Source organism: Protomyctophum parallelum, assembly GCF_964188405.1.
Source record: "Protomyctophum parallelum genome assembly, chromosome: 15".
NCBI classification, from domain to species: Eukaryota; Metazoa; Chordata; class Actinopteri; order Myctophiformes; family Myctophidae; genus Protomyctophum; species Protomyctophum parallelum.
In genome coordinates this window covers 13006629-13029630 of record NC_139710.1, presented here as the reverse complement: position 1 = coordinate 13029630, position 23002 = coordinate 13006629, and the positions used below count along the sequence as shown (strand labels likewise).

The 23002-nt window shown below is 44.0% G+C and overlaps 1 protein-coding gene across 1 annotated transcript in view; it reads right to left on the bottom strand.

Annotated features, from left to right (window-relative positions):
• agtpbp1 (ATP/GTP binding carboxypeptidase 1) overlaps nt 1-23002 on the bottom strand; it is a 42387-nt gene that overhangs the window by 5140 nt on the left and 14245 nt on the right. The window contains exons 9-25 of the mRNA XM_083783329.1: nt 22077-22114; nt 21616-21824; nt 20481-20658; nt 17769-17869; nt 16916-17032; nt 15753-16633; nt 15502-15585; nt 15129-15218; nt 14648-14796; nt 14163-14250; nt 10924-11068; nt 10462-10612; nt 9966-10146; nt 9469-9598; nt 9169-9300; nt 6960-7136; nt 5396-5556 (exon numbers count right to left, since the gene is read on the bottom strand). Of these exons, the coding sequence (XP_083639455.1) occupies nt 5396-5556; nt 6960-7136; nt 9169-9300; nt 9469-9598; nt 9966-10146; nt 10462-10612; nt 10924-11068; nt 14163-14250; nt 14648-14796; nt 15129-15218; nt 15502-15585; nt 15753-16633; nt 16916-17032; nt 17769-17869; nt 20481-20658; nt 21616-21824; nt 22077-22114 (3012 nt within the window). The remainder of the gene's footprint in view (nt 1-5395; nt 5557-6959; nt 7137-9168; nt 9301-9468; nt 9599-9965; nt 10147-10461; nt 10613-10923; nt 11069-14162; nt 14251-14647; nt 14797-15128; nt 15219-15501; nt 15586-15752; nt 16634-16915; nt 17033-17768; nt 17870-20480; nt 20659-21615; nt 21825-22076; nt 22115-23002) is intronic.

The following is a 23002-nucleotide window of genomic DNA, read 5'->3' as shown; positions in this document are numbered from 1 at the left end:
GAGCCGTGCGCCCGGTAAATAGATACTGCATGGTAGGGCATTAACCAAACGTGATTTTTGATAGTCGACTCGAATACCATCAAAATCGATTTATAGTCGATTAGTCGGCGGTAAAATATGATATTTATTCCATCCAATCAAGCATTAAAACATCGTGTTCTGAAACAGCCAGCGAGTGAAGCAAAACAGAGCCGGTGAATGCACTCAATGCAGGCCTAGTGGAATAGTACTAAGAGAGTGGCGACACACTTCCTATGGGCTATAGTTCCAAACATTGGAACTATCCCATTGAGATAGAATGAGCACTTCCGCATTCCATTGTTACAGTGGGAGTCAACGCAAGTGTCGCCACTCTTACTAGATTACGCTGAATGCCGCTCTGATTGGCCGAAATTAGCTCAGCTGTTTCAAGTCAAAGTCCACAATGACTCACGGATGGACGCGTTGTGAGCTTGTAGATCTGCTATTTTTGATGCGCAAGACCGTTCTACGGAGCAGCATAGCATGTTACGTTGTTCACAATGTTTGGAGAGTGGAGACTGGAGCGGGGAGGAGGAATGAACCATGCGATGTTTTTCATACAACCCTAAATGTTCAACAACAAATTACAACCACAGTTCCTTTGGTTTTTAGAAGGAGCTACAAGCTAGGAGGAGGTTATGATTACATACTAGGTTTGCTAGATAGCAGGCTGAATCAGATGATCAACTACTTAACTCCATCGCGAGTCTTTCGCGACTATTAGAACTATGATCGTGCGGCATAGCTGTTTGTTTTTAATAATGCCACACGCGGCACGCCTGGACTTTTGTTGGATAAGCATGAAGAAACATGAAATCACGGCAAGAGCTACTGTAGTTTGACTGTCACCAAACTGGATAATATTGGGCAGAGTGAGGAGGAACTCCTGCTATACTTTACTGTACCGGACGACGACGACACGTCTCCAACTAACTTGTTGAACAACCTACAGTAATAAACTCACCAATAGTAAAAGTATTTACACACTGTAGTTGTCCCCATTGATCTTATGAGCCTATGAGGCATATATATATATATATTTGCTTTTCCCAAAGAAAATCTGTCTTGAATGCTGCTAGTGCCACCGCCGCTCCGCCGCCCACCGCACCTACACGAGTGAGGGTGACGGCAAAACCCACGTACAGTAGGCTTGTATATGATGTGAAAACAATCAGCCAGGAATGGATTAGTACTGAAGTTGGCGAACTACCAACAAAACAACCGAGCTCACAGCTGCATGCCTGCATGTCTGCTGTAGAAAAGCAAAAAAAAAAGCAAAAAAAAATATTAAAAAAATATTAAAAATAATATCAGCGAATAATCGGATGTCAATTAACAGTGTCGACTAGTGTTTTGCTAGTCGACTAGTCAATTATTATGTTAATGCCCTACTGCATGGCCATACTTACTGCCTCCACCCCTCGACTGTCCTAAACACAGTATATAGGATGCAGGATACCTTGTTTCGAATAAGGTACAACATTAACTCAATATAGGCTATTAGCAAAAATACTGGTACATTCTGTTCCAGGGCTGCAGGAATTCCACAGACAAGGTTTAAGTAGTTAGCCAGTGTCAAGGTCAAACCAACCCATCAGGAATGCTCATTAAATCTCCCCTTGTTCACTTCCCCAAGATAAACAGACATCAGAATGAAATGGATGGCTCTAGCCCCAACTTGACCTCTGTGTCCATACAAGGTCTACTGCCTGAACTCATAATTCAGGCCGGTTCTCAAACTTGGCCATGATACGCCATGACATCCGGATAGTTGAGAGGATACGGACAATGGATAGTTCAGAGAGGATTGTGTGCACATTTTATGGTTGTATTTAGGCCAGGTGCTGGACATCAAGGTGAGAATCAAGGAGAGGATAAAAACATCCGGGCAATGTTTTATAGCTTCAAAGAACTTACTTTTATTACTGTTGCAACGTTTCAACCTTTTAGGTCTTCATCAGGCAATTTATTTTATATTTCTTTTGCTTAATTTTTTGCTTTTCAGCCTGTTTTATCCTCTCAAGGACACCCATAATAGCCATAAGCTCTGAGCTTAAGACTGCAGCACCCTGCTGTAAAAATGGCTTAAAAAGAAAATCACACTCGTGTGAAGTCAGGTGCGCTCTAATCATCATACGTCACATTCCGGCCAATCACTTTTGGCGTCCTCACTTTTCATCCTCATACGATATTCCGTTCTCAGCCAATTAAATCATCGCTATGGAGTACACACAAACACACACAGCTGGGCATAGGAGGGGCTAGCGCACCTCAAATAGTGGAAAGGTTGCAGGTTGGCCATTTTCATCATTTTGACAATGATGATATTTCCAAAATAGAGACGCCAGGTTGAAAGTGGTTAAACTGGAACAATATTTCATATATAGTATATAATTATAATTATTTATATTAATATTCTATTTATTCTTCCTTTCATTGTCTCCACCAGGCCGAAGGCATGTGGGGAGAGTATGTTTTGCACTCCATCCGTCCGTGTGTCCGTGTGTCCGTGTGTGTGTGTGTCCGTCCGTCCGTTAGTAGCTAATCTCGGCCACCGTTAACCCGGTCGATGCCAAATGTTGCACACACACTCCCTGGATGCCAACGATGAACCTCTGCCCCAAACTTTCCAGAACGGCCTGTTATAGCGCCACCAGGATGCCGCTTTGTGCAAAACAACTTTTTGCACAGTACACCTACAGATTTTGTCCAAACATCACGCAAATTGGTACACAGTCTCTCTACAGCCATTCAACGAAACCGGTCTTTCAGATTTCTCACACTCCATCCTGATTGGTTAAGATTGGCTTCCAAAGTTCACAGGAGTGCTCAGTTTCAAACAGAATGCTGCAAATCATGAACACATCGCGTGATTTCCTTGAAATTGTGCACCCACATTCCCACTAGGCAGAGGACGAAATGCCACATGAACAATTTCAACTCAGCCTCAAGGTGGCGCTATAACTGGCCGAAAAGTGTTTTTACCTCTAACTGCACGAATCTGTGGATCACTTTGTATGCCAACTCCCTAGAGGCCAAGGAAAAACCTTTGTCTGGAATTTTTCACATCTGCTCTTTATAGCGCCACCAGGAGGCCCACATATGTAAAACACATTTTCTATTATTACTCCTTCAGATTTTATCCAAATTTCACGCAAATCGGTACACATGATCTCCATAGTCATGTGATCAACACAGGTTTGTTTGATTTCTCATATTCCATCCTGATTGGCCACGATTGGCTCCTACAGTTTTCAGGAGTAGCAAATGGCCACAACTCGGCAACGTCCGATTGCGATGAAACTGTGCACGCATATTCCCACTAGGCTGAGGAAGAATCCTGGTGGAGACCTGTGCCGATTGGCACTTTATCTAGTTTTACTCTCCTTTTCAATGGCCCCTGGCGCCTCCCGGTGGCCCCCCACTTTGAAAACCACCGCCTGAGTTCTACATGATGGCAGATAGAAACGCTCGTGTGACATTCTAGTTACGTTGTAGTATATCACAATGTATAATACAAATGTAAAAGAAGCATGTTCTGCTCTGGACATCTTTTCCTACATTTGTGCATTCTCTGAGTTACAAATTGATAAATTAACACTGAGGATTTTACTGTGTAGAATACCCTCCTCAATCCAAAGAATATTTGGCTGTTTGTTTGAGAAAGAGTTTTTAGAATTCTGTAGAATGGTTGAATAGATAAAGATTGATTGCTATACTGCTGTATGATTTGGGACCACTGTCTCTGTGACTTAACTGTATGAAGACAATTTACTGGTTTGTCTGCCTGTAACAAATCAGTTATGTCTCCCGTCTCACCATTACCACGAAATGTGTAACTGTAGAAGGTTTATCAGAAACGTCTCCATATACTGGGTGCCTTCTTACTGAAATAATGACAATGCCTGCAATTAACAGTTTCCGTGCCTTGAATGGATTACTCCAGGTTAATGTCGCTGCCGTATCGGACATACCCGCCTTTTGTTTTATGTGTTTAATCCGCCGTAATGTAATGAATCAAAAGAAAATCCGTCTTCGTCGCGGAGTATGAGACTGGATGACTTCGCTGTGATGACGAAACCGGAAATCGTCACATGCTGTGGGCTGCTAGGGCTTCTGGGAAATTGAGGCCAATGGAAATGCATTGGATGCAACGCCTCATTGAAACCAATCTTGTGTGCGTCTTCCGGGTGCACCAAGATGGTGGATGCTACACACAGATCATAACAAACCACGGGAGCTTTTTTTGATGGATTTTCGCGGATTAAAAGCCCAAATAATTCAGCGTATGCTCTAAAGGTAATACAACAATCTCGGCAGTGAAGGGGGGTTGATTAAAATGCGGGTTAATCGTAAAAAACAGTCAAACTGTTAATCATCCCCATTTCCTGACTCATTTCACAGTTCCCACCATCTTTATCACATATCATCATCAATAGATGTTCTGAAGGAACTCATTGTCGTACATGCAGCTTCTCACATGTTGTTTGAAAAGTAGTGCCACATATCAGCAGCAGACGTCCAGATGTCTGGTGATAAGAAAATAGTCAATGGCTTTTTCTTTTAACCATATTATCATCCCTATTTTGAGGTGAACATTCACAGAAAATAAGCAATCTACAAGCTCAAAAAAGTGTTGCATCACATTCACTACATAGGGTTTAAGCGGTTAAAGATCAAATATTTTAGTGAACATAATGATACCCATGAGTCCCAAAAGGATATAGGATATATGAACACTGAATTTGCTATGCTGGAAACATTTGTTTTTAATTTCAGTGCCCAGTGGTGAGAGCCAACGATTGAATTAGTTCTCTGCATCTAGCCCCACTGAGATCAATTTCTCTATCCGATAGCTGTGAGATAGCGGAGTTTATTTGTGTGGTGCAGGTGTCCTAGCTACCAACGCCAATGTGAAGACCATATTCTATGTGTACAGTACATGAAGCAATATTACAGGAAAGTGGTGTGCTTTACCCTCATTATTGGCCCGACAGTGATGTGGTTAGTAATGTGGTGCTTGCACGAGTTCTGTAAACATCACCAAAGACGGTAAAGCGTAATATCGCGATTGCACAACCTTACCTTGTTGTGAGGCAATTTGCTAAAAAACTAAAAAACATTTTGCCAGTGGTATCCACGTTTCTCTGGAAATACATGGGGCTTGACTGAAACTACACCCTGTTGAGTCAACCAACCAACTTGAGATAAATAGAGATCGTGATTTTCCTGAACTGAATATATACCACACATAGCTGTGCTGTATTTCTTATCACACTGAGGAAGGTGTGTATGTGTGTGAGTGTGTGTGTGTGTGTGTGTGTGTGTGTGTGTGTGTGTGTGTGTGTGTGTGTGTGTGTGTGTGCGCATGTACCTGACTACTTTACAGCGCGACTCTATAAGGTCACTCTCCACATCCAGAAGGTGTTGGTGGCTGCGGATTCCCAGGGGAGAGGTCAACCTTTTTAGCCTGAGCAAGGCTACACAAAACTGGGCTCCCATCTCCTCTAGCTCCCTGGTGCCAATCTGGAGACCCTGGAGGTTAAATACAATTCATAGTTCACACACACATAAAGGCACACTAAAGAGAATACAGTTATTTTGGCACACATTAATGGAGACAGTCACACATTGTCAAATATTAGGATAAAGTTATGATATACAGTAAATGCTGCTTGGCCGGGTGCTCCAACAGACACAACTGACAGAGCTTGAAGGCCGAGTTAGGCCAGGAGGATGTTCTCTGTTGCTGTATTAGTGAACCCTACAGGTTGATTAGGGTGCCTGTTCAACAGCGAGAACTGGGTCGGATAGCATGTTCCTCTGCATGTGTTAAGGCCTCACTGTCAGGTGAAACATGTGTATCGCATTAGGAGACATGTGCACTCTCTCCCACATGACCAAGTGTATGGGTTAGAGAAGTGACAGGGACTACACGTGTGTGGAGATCAGTTTGAGAATTTGCATAACAACTACCGGTACATTGGGAGAAAAGGGAAAGAAGATTGTAAAAAGAAAACATGCAGTTGAGTATATACGGTATATATTATTTAATCTGGTAAACTGATACTCTCAACAAGAAGATGTAAGGCTTTCTACAGATGCACTGGAGTGTGTGATGGGAGCAGGATTCTCATGTCCATCAAACATCCCAATTCCCAACACTGGGACACGACATGCTGTGCTATGTTTTTGATGTGGAAACATTATGGTAAAGCTCATTCCCAGCCAGGACACACGCACATGTACACACGCACACATCCCTTAGCCTCTCCATACTCAACTCTTCAATAACACATGGACTTCCTCTAACCTCGCAAACCTTTCACGTTTCCTTTCTCCTCAGAGTCGGGCTAAGAGGGAACATTCAAACTTGGCCTGGCTGAAGGGAAACAGCAAGGCCACTGGGCATTAGCTCCTGCACATCTGGATAAATAATCAAAAGCAAATCAATAGGGGGGATAATCTGCGCCAAACTGGCAACTCAAGACTGCCCCTGGGCTCGGCGGATGTTGACATTGGCCACCCCCAGTGGTATCGAAGGCGGCTCAGTCAGTACTAGTAGTGAGGAATGTAAGGGAGGACAAAAGAGGGATGGAAAGGGATGGGAAATTAAGAATTTAGAGCTATTATACACAATAGAACAATGGAGAAATAAAGAAAGGATAGGTGGATGAGAGGAAGGGAGGAGAAAGAGAGGTAGGGGACGATAGCAAATAAGGGAAGAATAGAGAAAGAGCGAGAAGAGAGGGAGAAAAGAAGGGAAGGGATGATAGAGGGTATTTTGGTATAAGGAAAACCAGAGTAAAACAAAGAACGCTGGGTGAAGAAAGAGTGTGACGCCACCTGGTGGACACATACAGTACATCAGCATAGTCTCTCCGACAGCCATACACATAATGTATACTGTATACACACACGCATGCACGCACACACACCTTGTATCTGCCCTGATCACAGCCACAAAGCGTGCTCTCCATGGTATAACTGCGCTGTACTCCGATCTCCCTCCATACAACCACACGGGCTGTGGACTCCTTGGAGCGCTCCACCACAAAACTACAGCTGGACATGCTGAAGGCTGGAGCTGTCTGGGACAGGATCTTAGGCAGGGTCTGAGAAAGAGACACAAATGTTCCATTTGCACTGTATCTGTACTGTATCCTTGTGTGTAGTATGATGGCAAAAGTATTGGCATCAAACATACGGTCGCAACCAAAAGTAAAAGTAAAAATGTCCCATTTCTCAAGTTTCCAAATGTATCAAATCCTTTAAGTAAAGTAAACATATAGAAAATTGGAAATACTCCACTAAAGTAAAAAATACATAAAAAGGTACAGTACTTGAGTACAATTTACAATTACAATTTAGGCATTTGGCAGATGCTCTAAATCCAGAGCGAGTTACAGTAAGCAAGAACAAAAACATCATGGTAATCAAACACATCAAAATAGTCATCATGAATCATTCGAAAGCTAAGAACCTAACAGTGGAATATCTACTGTATATAATGAAACTATGAGTATACACTATAAAGTGCTATGTCTACATAAAATGCCATTTAAGTTACATAAGTTTAGCCTTTGCATACGCCTGTAAGGTCGCTGAGGCTAGGGCAAGTGCTATGGCAAGTGCTACGGGCTAAGATGGAGTCTAAATGTACTTAGTTACTTTCCACCACTGATTTGGAGTCATATTATGTCATACGATGACTGACATCACAGGCTGGCCACATGATGAAGTCTGAGATCAACATTCACATTTAGCCATTTAGAATATGCATTGAAATAATGCATGCCAATTATGTTAAACAATGTAATTATCTACATAATGTAATGATCTAATTACTGTAAGTACACAATCCCTTATGTTCTCTGTATGAAAGATTGCAAACCAGAGTATGTGACCAGAATGAGATAATTTATGATGCAGAATAACATCTCCCAATTAGACTGATCTCCCTGCTAACATAATTTCAGACAATTTCATACAATACAATACGTAACCAGGTAGTAACAACAACTCCCATCAATATTCACAGGCTTGGTCAACCTAATTTTAACTTCAAGTATGAGGAGGACAATCACTCTGTCTGATAATATTTCCATTGGCTGCAGTGATACAGTAGCATCTGTTCTGATGCAATACAATACGAGCAGCAATTCAATAAAGCAGGTTTCATTAAGTTAAATGCCATTAATATTCATTGGTGTGTGAGCGCAGTGATCCCAAACAAAAGGGTAGATTGAGTGAGTGCTGGGAAGTGGATGTGTGTTCCGTCGCTGTCGAGAGGAAACCTTGTAGGCTATAGACGGATCCAGGAACAGGTCTCATGGTCGTAGCTAACGTATTTCCTGTAGGCGGACTCGACGTAGCTGCGGGGTTTAAACCCTCACCAGGCGCACCTCTTATGCTATAGTGACTGATGTTAGTGTCTGCCTCAAACTTTACTCTTTTACCTGCTTTTTACTAAAACACTAACATTACAAAGATGCCGAGAACATCGGGATAAACCTGTGTAGTTTATGGCTGCTCCAACAGTAGTGGCAACATTAAAATAAAAATGGAAAAATATCCACCGTGGTGGCTGAGACCAGAGCCATTGAGTAATGGTTGAGACGAAGCAGTGAAAGGTCCTGAAAGATACATAACATCAGTCTTACCCAATCTTTCTGTTTCATGAACACAAGGCTGCTGTATTTTATACCTGATACTAAGCATTTCATACTTTTCAAGTATAAAACCCACAGACATACTTAACCACTTTAAACCAGGTGTCTCTGTTTATTATAGTAGTATAAAAGTATAAAATAGATGATTCATATTATGAACAAAACCAGACCCGTCTGAAGTGAGTGGTGCTTTACTGTACAAGCTCTCCTCCCTGGCCTGTGTGTGTGTACACTGTACAGTATGTGTGTGTCTCTATGTCTGTGTGTTAGGCTGTGCATCAGTGGTGGTGAACGAACGCTATAACGCTACTTCCGTGCTGGGACAGACCCAGAGACAGACCCAGCCAGCCAGCCAACCAGCCAGGGACACACATTGCTGGGCATTGGAGTGCTGCACCCTATGGTTGCACCACTCAAAAAAATAAAATAAAATAAAAGATGAAATATGGATGTTTGTGCACGTTGGGCCACTCACCCTGTATCCCAGGTCTTCTTGCAGGTCGCAGGATGTCGCACTGATATTGGACTGCCAGACAGTCTCCTTCACACTACAGCCATACATAAACACATTTTTCTTGCGCGAGTGGCCATGGTAGTCGCAGAATACCTACGCACACGCACACGCACACACACACACACACACACACACACACACACACACACACACACACACACACACACACACACACACACACACACAGTTATTATGTCACACTAAGGCACACAGGGCATAAAATAGTGGCTTAAGTGGCTAAGGTAATGTATCAGACAGTACCAGTGGCGCCCTCTGTATGTGTGCGAGGTACTGCAGCAGGCTCTTGGTGTGGTAGATGGTAGGGTGGATTTCTGGACTGGGGTTCTGCCACTGGCGATTCAAATCCTCTCCACTCAGAGAACAGCGGTGACTGGAGGGGGAGAAGAGAGAAACGTAGTTGAGGTTATACATGAGTGTACAGTGCCATGGCCAAGGGAGATACCGGTAGGCTATGTTAGATCTACTCTGCTACACTGTACATCAAGCTGCCTCACGATTACGAAAGCGGCTCAGGAACCGCTGGATTCCAAAGGGACCCTGGTCAAATAAGCATAGTATACTGTAGGGTTTAAGAAGTTAAAATAATTGAAATTACCACTGAACCAGTGGCAGAAGTGTCACTGGTTCAGTGCCAAAATTGTGGTGTTAGCCTGTGTCTGTGTGTGTGTGTGTGTGTGTGTGTTTGTACACACACACGCGTGTTTTAAAGTATTAAAGCCGTAATGCTTTCTGCTCACTTTCCATTGATGACTCCATCGGGGTTGAGCATGGGCACAATCTTAAAGATGTAAGCTTCTCTCAGACTGTGTGCCAACGGACTGGTGCCCATCAGGAACTCCAGTGTGCCTTTCATCACCCAGCTGGCGTTGGTTTCTCCTGGGTGAACTCTGGCAGACAGGAAGATCAACGGACGGTTTCCTGGCAGGGGAGAATATGGCGGCACAAATGTGCTTAGTTCAAGCAAGACAGAATAACCCACAAACTACTGAACCAATCCTGTGTATCTAATAAGCATTAGCAGTGGCATGTCATGTTAATTTAAACTGACTTTAAATGAACTCTCTTCAAGAGTTAAATCAACTTCAGATATACACACATTTAGCCAAGGAGGCAAAGATAAGGAATTACAAAGCTCTACAAAACACCTTGGGAAGTTCACACCCACACCCACACACACACACACACACACACACACACACACACACACACACACACACACACACACACACTTACTGAACTGACAGATGTGGTCGTTGGAGGTGGACTCAGGCATAGCAGTGATGGTGAGCAGGGGACAGTTATTGCCCCCAAGCGTCTCACAGAGGACATCTTGTCTCAGGTAGATCTGAGGTGTCCTCAATGCCTCCAGCTTGGACAAATGCATCTGGGAAGACAAAGTAGTAATGACAGATAACCTATAGCAAATGAGTTGTCAATATTACTATTATATTATTACTATAATATTATTATTATTGAGTTGTCATATATAGTACTGTAGTTTTAAGCACATTGAGATGGTATAAGACCAGACTTCATGAGTGTTAGAAGAACAGTATCAGAATATAATATGGAACAGCTCCAGTACGATGACAATTTAGATTTCGCAGGGTGTTTAGGACGACTAGATAGACAGATAGAGACTGACAGACATATTTCTATACTATTATGAATAGTGGTATACAGTAGTTATACTACCTTTAGAGAAGAGTATGTATAAGGGTAGTGATAGGCAAAGTAGCAAACATCATCCTTATGGCTGAAGTTTGTGCTGAAGGTCATTGTAAAATACGATTTCCCTTTCTGACCTCCTGCTGCAATGGAGCTCCTTGAGAAATTGTTCCTAGGGAGAAGGAGAACAATTTACTAAGCACTTGAAACTTGTGCTCAGTAGAGCGCTAATCTCTGCTGAGAGGAATACCCTGTCTTCCTCCATCTTTCAATGTTCTGGGGTTGTGTGCATGTATAGAAAAGCATGGGGCAGTGAGAGGAAGGGATAATATAAAGGACTCATTACATCATTACAGTGCAACCAGAGTAGACATGCTATATGGAGGGAATTAGCCCTTCGCTATACCCCACCCTGAAAGCGATTGTCCAATGCCAAACCAAATAGTTATAGCATCCTTTGCTAAGGATGGCAAGCTTTCGTCACGTCATAGCTGTCAATGTTATTTTGCATGGCTGTGTTGTTGAACACATACACAGATTAACGTCGGGAAAGTTACACGACTGAGTCTGACCCACTCAGGTGATGGCAATAATACTAATCACTGCAGTCTTACTGTGCATTGCAGATGGTCAGATGGTTGTTAAAGTTGATTGAGTTGGATACTGTTTCTGCAAGTGCGTAACACGCACTTCTCCAATGACACATTTTGACTTTGAATCAAGTGTCAGGTTTTCACTGCGCCATATTTCCTGGCTGAGTCCTTCCCAAAGCAGTTAACAGTAGGCTTGTCACAAGATTCTAATCTTCACCAATAAGAACAAAAACACTTCACAAGAACAATGAATGTTGGTGTGACTAAGAGATTCACTGATATATTATTCACATGCAGAGATTAACAACTGCAATTTAACTTTGATGAGTTGGCATTTCAGTCTGGAGGCTTGGCTTGTGCTGGCAATTGAATGCCTGCATTTGACTGGTTCCAGTAAATCTCATGAGCCAGAGGGACAGGAGAGTTATAATAGCCTTGTCAAGTTGGCTGGACCGATTGCACCCATTTGGGTAGTTCCAGCTCCATGTATCCCATAACCTGGAGGGACGATTGCTCTATTATTATAATTCACAAAAATGACATGATTGTCATTAATTTTTTAGGTCCCTGGCAATATGACATTAATCTGCCTAGAGCAGGGGTTCCCAACCTTTTTTGGACCAGGTACCCCTTTTGCGGTAGATATTTTTCCAGGTACCCCCTCATCCTCGCAACACAGATAACAATATATTTACAACCACAAGCAGTGTTTCCTGCAGGAAAAAGCTTTGGCATGGTGCTGGGCGCAGGCCGCAGGGGGGCCTTCTTGCGTCGAACATTTTGATTAATTAATTAATTTGATTCAATAATTAATGAATAAGATTAATAAATTAAGATTGATTTGTATTATTGCTCTTGTATTGCTATTGGAGACACTGGGGGGACACTGGGCAGGCACTGGGGAGGCACTGGGGAGACACTGGGGAGACACTCGGGAGGCACTCAGGGAGGCACTGGGGAGGCACTCGGGGGGGACACTGGGGAGGCACTCAGGGGGACACTGGGGAGGCACTGAGTGGACACTGGGGAGGCACTGGGAAGGCACTGAGGGGACACTGGGGAGGCACTGGGAAGGCACTGAGGGGACACTGGGGAGGCACTGGGAAGGCACTGGGGAGACACTGGGGAGACACTGGGGAGCATGGGGAGGCACTCAGGGGGACACTGGGTAGGCACTGGGGAGGCACTCGGCTGGTCACTGGGGAGGCACTCAGGGGGACACTGGGGAGGCACTGGGAAGGCACTGGGGAGACACTGGGGAGACACTGGGGAGGCACTGGGGAGACACTGGGGAGACACTGGGGAGCATGGGGAGGCACTCAGGGGGACACTGGGGAACATGGGGAGGCACTCAGGGGGACACTGGGGAGGCACTGAGGGGACACTGGGGAGACACTGGGGAGGCACTGGGGAGACACTGGGGAGGCACTGGGGAGGCACTGGGGAGACACTGGGGAGGCACTCAGGGGGACACTGGGGAGGCACTGGGGGGACACTGGGGAGGCACTCAGGGGGACACTGGGAAGGCACTGGGGAGGCACTGGGGAGAAACTGCAGCCACTGGGGAGACATTGGGGAGCCACTGGGCAGACACTGGGGAGGCACTGGGCACACACACCATGATTCACAAGCCCCCTCAAAAAAAAAAAAAAACCCTGGCTATGCGTCGCGTACCCCTAGGGGTCCGCGGACCCCACGTTGGGAACCGCTGGCCTAGAGTTTGCAAGATTAGATCTGCTAGTTTTAGATTCTGCTATTGTGTCCGGGTAGCTCAGTTGGTAGTAGCTCTCGCCTTTGGACCACAAGTTAATGGGTTCGATCCCGGGCACCGCCAACTCAGCGTATGAGTAGCACGGCTTGGGTGTGGCCAGTCGTGCGGGAAGTACTGGGAGCTGATGGTGGGTGTGGAGCTCCACCTCAGTAATCCATCTCCCAGGGGTCTAGCGCATTGTAACAGGGATAGACTCCATCTCCCAGGGGTCTAGTGCATTGTAACAGGGATAGACTCCATCTCCCAGGGGTCTAGCGCATTGTAACAGGGATAGACTCCATCTCCCAGGGGTCTAGCACATTGTAACAGGGATAGACTCCATCTCCCAGGGGTCTAGTGCATTGTAACAGGGATAGACTCCATCTCCCAGGGGTCTAGTGCATTGTAACAGGGATAGACTCCATCTCCCAGGGGTCTAGCGCATTGTAACAGGGATAGACTCCATCTCCCAGGGGTCTAGCACATTGTAACAGGGATAGACTCCTGCGTGTTACCAGCTGATACCGACAATATGCCATTCCCGACCTCCTACTTCTTTTAAAAATCAGACCTGTCTGAAGTGAGTGGTGCAACAGTGTCCCCTGTTGGTATCCAAAACATACATAGGGACACAGCTAGGGACGGACATTGCTGTTCCTTGGAGTGGCTGCACCACTCAAAAATATCTTTATACATTTCACTTGGGAAAATGGGACATTCTGCATAATGAGTACTTTCTACTTTAAGTACATTTTTATACCAATACTTTTGTATTTTTACTCAAGTCCATTTCGAATTCCAGACTTTACTAATGGTAATTCTACATGCAGTATTGATACTTTTACTAAGTAAGTAAAACAAGCGAGTACCTTTTCCACCACTACTGTATACTACTGTATGCAGTAGTATACGTCTATACCTACTTGTAGTAACAGATGTCTGTGCCAGTTCTGACCCAACGAGGTCTGCAATTGATTGCCTCCTGCACAGAGTACATCAGCACCTGCATACCTACACACACACACACACACACACACACACACACACACACAAGGGATTTCATAAGACGCATTGTCTGTTTGCAAAATTATTCAAAATTGGCAAAAACAGAATGAGAAAAAAAGGAAAATGCAGCTGACTGACTTTTTTTATTTATCTCGCCAAAATAATAACTTGTGTCCAAACAGAGGACAATAAGAGGTGCTATCATTGTTTACTGCATACTATAGCACTAACATTTCATAAAATGTCCCGTTTAAAGAAATTCAATTATCATCTTTTTTTTTAATGTTCTTGTTTTATGCACAACTTCCAGTCATTATGGAGATTGACTTGCAGGTGCACAAAACTGTTTACTGTTAGGCAACATTAGAAACCTGAAAATAGATCATCTTTTCATAGGCCTCACCGTAGTTGAACTGGCTGTTGGACTTCTCACAGTTGATGATGTTGAAGCGATAGGTGATTCCAACACGCATGCCGCTCACCTCAAAGTAGAACCACTGGTGGTAGTGGTTACTGTTGATGTCTGAGTTCAGCACTAGATCATACTCATATCTTTACAAGCACGCACGCACGCACGCACACACACACACACACACACACACACACACACGAGCACACACACCCACACCCACATCCACACACACACACGAGCACGCACACCCACACACACACACGCACAGAGTTCAGAAGTTGCGCACTATTCATCAATTGCACAATATGGATGTAACACGTTTTTTTACCTGATTTGCAAAATTCATGCACAAAGCTGGTATGCAATGACTGAATTCATGCACGATGCTGGTATGCAATGACTATATGCTTCACTCTTATTTGATCTAATTCAATATGTGATTCTGTTCTAACTGATAACCAAACATCCTTACTTCCTGACTTGAATAGCCTTCCTTAGGTTGCCAGATTCAAACTGAGAGTTGAACTTCAGTGACTCGCCCTCATCATGGATCACTGGGCAACTGCAACACAAGTAGACACAACATATGCCATTGATACTTTTAGAAGACATTGGTATGCATTAAAATGCCACCTAGTGTATTTGATGAGTGTCGAAGAACAGCTCTTGTAATGTCTCACATGTCCCACCCCAACACTTAAGACTTCATCCAGAGAGATTTACAGTAAGCAAGAACAAAAACATGGTAATACATCAAATACATAAAAATATCATCATGAATCATACGTAAGCTAAGAACCTGTACGCAATGATTTAGGTTAGGGTGTTCTGTAGAAGAAATTCACCTGGGAATGTCTAGATCATAAATCACTTTATCCAGGATTTCATTGGGATGAATCAGCCTCTCGATGTCCTGGAATATCTTAGACCTTCAGGATGTGAGCAGAACATGATAGTAAAACACAGGAGATGAGCACCACTGTTTTATGACAAGGTTTTTGTCATTTCCATATATTGCTCAGCCTTTAAAACAAATTCAATTCAACTGAAATTCTTCATTATATCATATTCTACCACATAAAAAAAAACACCTCACCTCTGTACACCGTAGACTCTCTCTAGAATGGGCTCCCTGAAGGTAGGGGCCACGTGTCCAAAATAGTCTGGGTAGGCTACCTCTGAGTACTGGGGCACCGAGCGCGTTCCCTTCACCATCTCCACATACAGATCGGGGTCGTGGAGCGGGAGGAGCAGGGCCGTGTCGGGAACTTCCAACACCGCTCCTTCCCCCCCCTCCTCGTCTGGACCCTCGGAGCCGCAGTCTGAACCCCCTGCGCTTCCTCCTCCTCCGCCCACTCGTCGTGTGGCGATGCCTCCCACCAGCAGGGGAGACTGAATGTGCCTGGTGACGTAGACTGGAGAGCCTCCGCCTTCGACCGCCCTCCTGCCACTGTCCCCTCCATTCAGAGGCCCCTCCCTCCTGCCACCGTCCCCTCCATTCAGAGGCCCCTCCCCCCTCCTGCCAGCGTCCCCTCCATTCAGAGGCCCCTCCCCGTCCAGAGTGACACGCTCCAACGCGTGCACCAGCGCCTGCTCCAGCCCCACTGCGCCCTGGGAGGGCGGGAGCCGGGGCTTGGAGGAGGATGTGTCTGGGGAGGGCGTGTGTCCGTCGTCCTTTTTGTCGCCGTCCTCGGCGAGGTGGATGGAGTCCAGGTCCAGAGGCGGCAGAGAGGCAGGAGGAGCGATGGTTGGAGGAGCCACGACGGGCGGTGCGATAGAGGGAGGAGAAATCGATGGAGGAGGAGGGCAGGAGTCTTGTACTTTGGTGAGGTGGCATTCCTCGGCGGGGGTGGGTACGGGGGCGTGTTTAGGGGGCAGGGCCTGAGCTGTAGGCACTATGATCGGCCGAGGAGCCTTGTTGAGCGATAATGACGATGACATGGTGGAGACACTCTTTGGACAGTCAAAGTTATAACCCTGTAGGAACAAGAGACATGTACTGTTAAGGACTCTTAATTCATTTCTATTTTACATTTGGATGATCTTAACATAAGATATTTGGGAAAGAAAGACTTTGGGAATTTCACTGAGAACGTATGTTTTGCAATACCCATTAGGGAAAAATATATATTATTTTCAATAAAATAATGTAGTCAAGTAAGTTTGTTTGTTCAGACAATGTTGGGAAAAAAAAGATGACCATTCAACAGAAAACATGTTAAGAAACAACTAGAATGTCAATCATCTACTGGCATTGACCTGGAAGTCTTCAGACAGCTCTAGGAAGAACCTCTCATAGACCCTCAGCTCCTCAAATGGACGGCCGCTTCCCTCTTTAGGACGCAGTTTGTTCAGGTCTGTCTCTATGTCATCGTTCTGAGACACAACAGGGAGACGGAGAGAGAAAGGGCAAAAGACATCTCAAATGAGAGATCTAAAACATTGGGACTGACAGTGTTTTATGGCCCCGTTTTTTAAACATCTTGTCCAGCTGTGCCACAGGACAGGAGAGAAGACGAGCAAAGGTGGTTCTGACATGAATCTTTAATCTGAGACACTATTCCTGCTGACTCACTTTGGACTGCAGCATGTCCAGCTGATATGTCACTATATTGTTTGCAGATACAAGAGTGCAGAGGGACACAGGAAGGGACAGACCAGAATTATTTATCTAAGACGCTGCTGGTATTGCGCCGACTGCGTTTTGGGTGATATAGCTTATTCAGTTCCATGTGTTCAGTTCAGTCACGTGAGAGAGACTCAGAGTAGAACCGCTGCTTATTCGATTGGAAAGGAGCCAGTTTAGGTGGTTCAGGCATCTGGTAAGGATGCCTCTCGAGAGTCTCCCTAGGGAGATCCTTGATGCACGTCCCACTGAAAGGAGACCCCTGGGAAGACCAAGTATGAGATGGAGGGATTATATCTCCAAACTGTTGGTATAAACGGTTGAAGATGGATGGAGTTCTATGTTATCATTTTTTAGATGGAAAGAGGAAAGGCTTAAGTCCTATATTACTCAGTTGACTTGGGTTCCACAGTGGTCTATACTAGGTACGCTAGTATTTCCCTGTGTGTGTGTGTGTGTGTGCGCATGCGTGCAGAGGTACTGTACCACAGCATGTAGATCCTTCTCATCTTCCTCATTCTCCGTGTCATTTTCTGTGTCTGCCTCCATCTCCTCATTATCGTCACTTTCATCTACCACATCATCCACTGGGAGAACGCACACACACGCACGCACGCACGCACACACACACACACACACACACACACACACACACACACACACACACACACACACACACACACACACACACACACACACACACACACACACACACACACACACACACACACACACACACACACACACACACACACACACACACACACACACACACACACACACACACACGTGAGTCAACAGTATTGCCATATGGTTTCAAGCCTAATTTATACTTCTATGAACGTGTCACTCATTGAAAATAACAGATTTATTGATGAAAATGTGTTATGTTCGGTGAGCAATGTATAAATTAGACTTTACTTAGTCCTGCCACAGAGTTTTTTCCTCAACTATTTGTATTTGACAATAGCATTGAGGACGTGTACATTAGAGTGACTAGTCAAGTTCATCTGATACTGTAGAATAGTTACTGTCAGGAGAAGAGAGAGGGTGAGATGTGAGCAGCGATGACAAAGATTAATCACTAACTAGAGGGAGCATATCATCTTTACCTGGAGACACTGCCAGGTCAAAACAGTGAAGACACTAATATAAATTTCTGGCGATACACACCACTAAGGCTGTAGATTGATACTATCAAGGAAGAAATAGCAAAGTGAGTGGGTGACAGTTTCTTAAAAGGATATATTTCCTGACAGTATTCCTGTGAATTAAAGTATGTTGTGGCTATTCCTATTTCCTAGGGTATAAATAAACTACACCTTAACTAGGATTGTGGAGATTTCTTTTTGTGGAGCACATTTTTGTATGGCACATCTCACATGTTCAAAGCCTCCAGACTAATCGTCATCTTTTTACTTATGTGGTGAGCCTGATTTAACTGCACCTGGTGATCACCAAGGTAGGTGACCGGCTGCACACCCACACCACCACACAGCCTTAATCAAGCATACTGTTTGCATGTAAAAGAGATGGACAATTCCCTTATTAATATATTTTTTGACCGCTAACTGACCATGAGGAGTTGAGCCCAGATACTGTATATTAATGAGGAGAATCAATGTGTAAAAGCCTGTGAACTGAGCTGTGTGATATTTAAAGAGCAAGTATGCATGGATATGTGAGTTAGAGGTTGACAAATTAGGCAGTTCTTTATACTGAGGCACAGACATGAGAGACGTTTTGTTTTCAAACCAGTAGGGGTCATGACTGGGCGTAGGTTTGTTAGTGGCCATTCTCACTGCTGTTCTTGCAACTACCTTGCATTTGGAGTTTACTTATCAGTAGGCAGAGAGCTCACATTGTCTGGCAACAAAATAAATTGTGCCAGAGTTTGCTAATGAGCTCATTGTCATCTGTATTCCCTGAGTTAGTAGCGTGAATGCTGGTGACTATCTGTTAGTCTAGTAGTGAAACTACATTATGAGAGTGAGGTGAGTGGGAAAGTAGCAGTAAAGATGGAGGATACGTATTGTGAGCGACACGGAACCATGTCTTACGTACGTCTTACCCTTCTTTAAGGGCTTGTTGCAGAGCGGGTAACTTGATCCTCCTGTAAGGCACATTGTGTGCAGCAGTGTCAGTGGGGTATGGCCAATAATCCTAGAGTTAACCACCAAGGTCCTGGTTTATACTTCGTCATACAGCAATTTCCATTATTATTATTATCATTACTACCGGTATTATTCTTATTTTAAATGTTTGAAAACATTTATTTAACGTAGTAGAGTAGATATACACACCTATGTATTATTACGGTATAGTACTGGGTACATTCTGAGCTGTGTGTATGAGTGTGTATTAGAGCTGCAACTATTGATAATTTTAATAAATAAACTAAAATCCAAATCCAAAAATAAACTTTTTGGATTTTGGATTAATCGAATTAGTGAATAATTCAATTAAAAATAGCACATGTACAAGCTCTCGTGTCGCAATGTAGAACCTATAGAAGGGCTATTTTCACTATATTTGAAGAATTTTGAAATTGTGTAAACTGTTCGCATAATGAAATGCCAAATATATTGCTTGATTATTATTCAATCATTTGATGAACCGTTGCACCTCTAGGGGCCTATCTTGGCTATCTAAGCAATTTTTTACTATTTTGAAAGTAGCCAATCTACATTGACACGTTGTGAGCTTGTAGAGTGGCTATTTTAATTATTTTAACTCATTTGAGGCCACCATTGACACTGGTGCCATTGCCAACAGAATGCACGATAAAGGCTGCGAAGACGACCATGTGAACGAGAAGTACGTAATAATCTGCCATTTTCGAGCCACAGTGGGTCCCCTTTGCTAGCATCAGAAAGGAACCGTGAGGTTGCGCAATTTTTTTATTGAGCTCCTAACATCGTCCCTCAAATCCAAAAACAACACAACTAAAGATCGCACATGTAATGCATGTGTACAGAGTTTTGGGATTTCAATGTCACAACGTGGTAGCAAGCGTTGCAACCGTCCGGTAAATATAAGACTATTAATTCTCGATTAATAGATCGGTATCAGATCAGTAAACACAAGAAATCACGAAATTTTCAAAATAGTAAAAAATGGCAAATAAGTTTAGGGATAAGGGGTAAGGGGTGGCACAAGATATAGCCCTTAGTTTAAATGGCGTGTGTGCTTAATCACCCCCAGGTGGCTGATTGTACATCTGTGCCACGGGCCCTCCGGCAGGTACATGGGGCAGCTGGTGGTGGAATGCAGACTTGATGGTGGGCAGAGGCAGTCGATTCTTAGGAAAACACTTCCGCATGATGAGACTGGAGGTGTTGACCAGAGGGTCCAGAGTCCGAATAGTGAGACACTCCTAAAAGGACACAGGGTCAGTATGTGCGTGTGTGTCTGTATGTGTCTGTGAGCCTCGTGCGTGCATGCATGGGGATTCATGCGTCACAAGATTAGTGATCCCGCTAGAGATACATTTGTCACGTACAGTAATGTTACAGTATATGCTTGTATACATCATGTGTATACAAGCTTTTTCAGGCAAAGTCACGTTAAATTCAGCATACATCCAAATGTTCCTTCTTGAAAGACAGAACAGACAGAGCAAAAAGAACAGACTTTCACAGTTTGGTCACTTATGGAGTAAAATGAGGATGACTAGGCTAATATTAGTTATCATATTGCCATCAATTCAATTTTCAATTCAAAGAGCTTTATTGGCGAAAACATACGTTTACATTGCCAAAACAAACTTTATGTACAATTGAAAGTCAGAATCTCCAATAAATCAATTTCTATGTACCAAGATACCTCGATGCAGATAGTGCATACACACAATGATTAGTCTTTAGGGTGGTTGTGTTCATTTGATATCCTTCTCCTATCACAACAGCTCGCAAATCTTGCTGCTGTTTTCACATTGTTGTACTTCGCCCAGCAGATATGGGAGTTTTTTGTCATTAGTCATGTAGGTGATTGTAATCTGTGGGGAGTATGTGTCTCTGATGTCTTGGTACAGTTAGGAAATGTAGCTCAGTTTCCACTTCATTTTGTGTGCAGTGGGTGCATAGTCTCTCTTCTCTAGGGAGACAGGTCTGCCTATGACGGTCTTTCTCAGTCTGTACCTACGTAGTTACGATTTTTCTTTGTTTTGGATCGGTCACGGTGCTCAGGTATTCTGCCACAGTGTATTCTCTGTTTAGGGCCAGATAGAATTCTAGTTTACTCTGCTTTTGTGTTGCTTCTTTCCATTTAAAGTTGTTTTCAAGCAGCAGCCCTCCCCAGAAGCCCCCACACAGTGAGAGACATTTTCACTCACGGTAGAGGTGTTGTAAAGTATCCTCATCCCGTCGGCATCGATGAAAGCCCTCCTTCCCAGCTTGATGTTGGTGATGTTCTTGAGGCAGGCCAGGAGGCCTTTGCGGATAAGGATGTGGCGCTGCCGTGTGTCGTTACGGTGCCAGTCCAGGTACACTGCCAACAGGACGGGGACATGGCTACGGTCCACCGCACGTCGGGCATTGGTTTCTGAACAAAATGGTTGGAGGGACAATGAAGACAGCATGGGTTTATTGCACCGTTATGACAACCAAGCTATTAGCATCCTTAAATACGATTTCCTCCTGGGCTCAAATTGACGTGGACATTTGGACATGTGGACATGTCAGTTATACGAGAGGTGATCCAGGGAAGAGGCAAAGACAATAAGATGGAGATTGAAGGGAAATGTGTGTGGCTGACGATACTGTTAAAAGTTAAGAGCACTGTGCATATACTTACTGGACTTGAGCAGAGCTCCCAGCGTGTCCAGAGCTACTCTGTTGATTCAGAAACAAGATGGATGAGTTCCTCTGTCCACTCATCCGTGCCAGATGGTCAAAGACAGATACAGCTTGTTATTATGAGAAAATATTTTGTTTCACACACCTACATTGGTGCTCTGAGTCAAACTGTAAATAAAACAATTTGTAAAAAGAAAAATGGGAGGCTTGCAACTCACAGCAAAAAGAAAAGCTCTGTAAATATGTTTAGCATGAAGATCTGAAAGGATCAGAACGGTGTTTGGAGAAAAAAGCTTTGTATGGAGTAAGAAAGTATGTTGCGAGTGAGACTTCCTTTTTTAAATAGTTTGATGTAAATACACACACACACACACACACACACACACACTAGGGCATTAACCAAACGTGATTTTTGATAGTCGACTCGAATACCATCAAAATCGATTTATAGTCGATTAGTCGGCGGTAAAATATGATAAATCAAGCATTAAAACATCGTGTTCTGAAACAGCCAGCGAGTGAAGCAAAACAGAGCCGGTGAATGTACTCAATGCAGGCCGAGTGGAATAGTACTAAGAGAGTGGCGACACACTTCCTATGGGCTATAGTTCCAAACATTGGAACTATCCCATTGAGATAGAATGAGCACTTCCGCATTCCATTGTTACAGTGGGAGTCAACGCAAGTGTCGCCACTCTTACTAGATTACGCTGAATGCCGCTCTGATTGGCCGAAATTAGCTCAGCTGTTTCAAGTCAAAGTTGCACCACAATGACTCACGGATGGACGTGTTGTGAGCTTGTAGATCTGCTATTTTTGATGCGCAAGACCGTTCTACGGAGCAGCATAGCATGTTACGTTGTTCACAATGTTTGGAGAGTGGAGACTGGAGCGGGGAGGAGGAGGAGGAATTAACCATGCGAT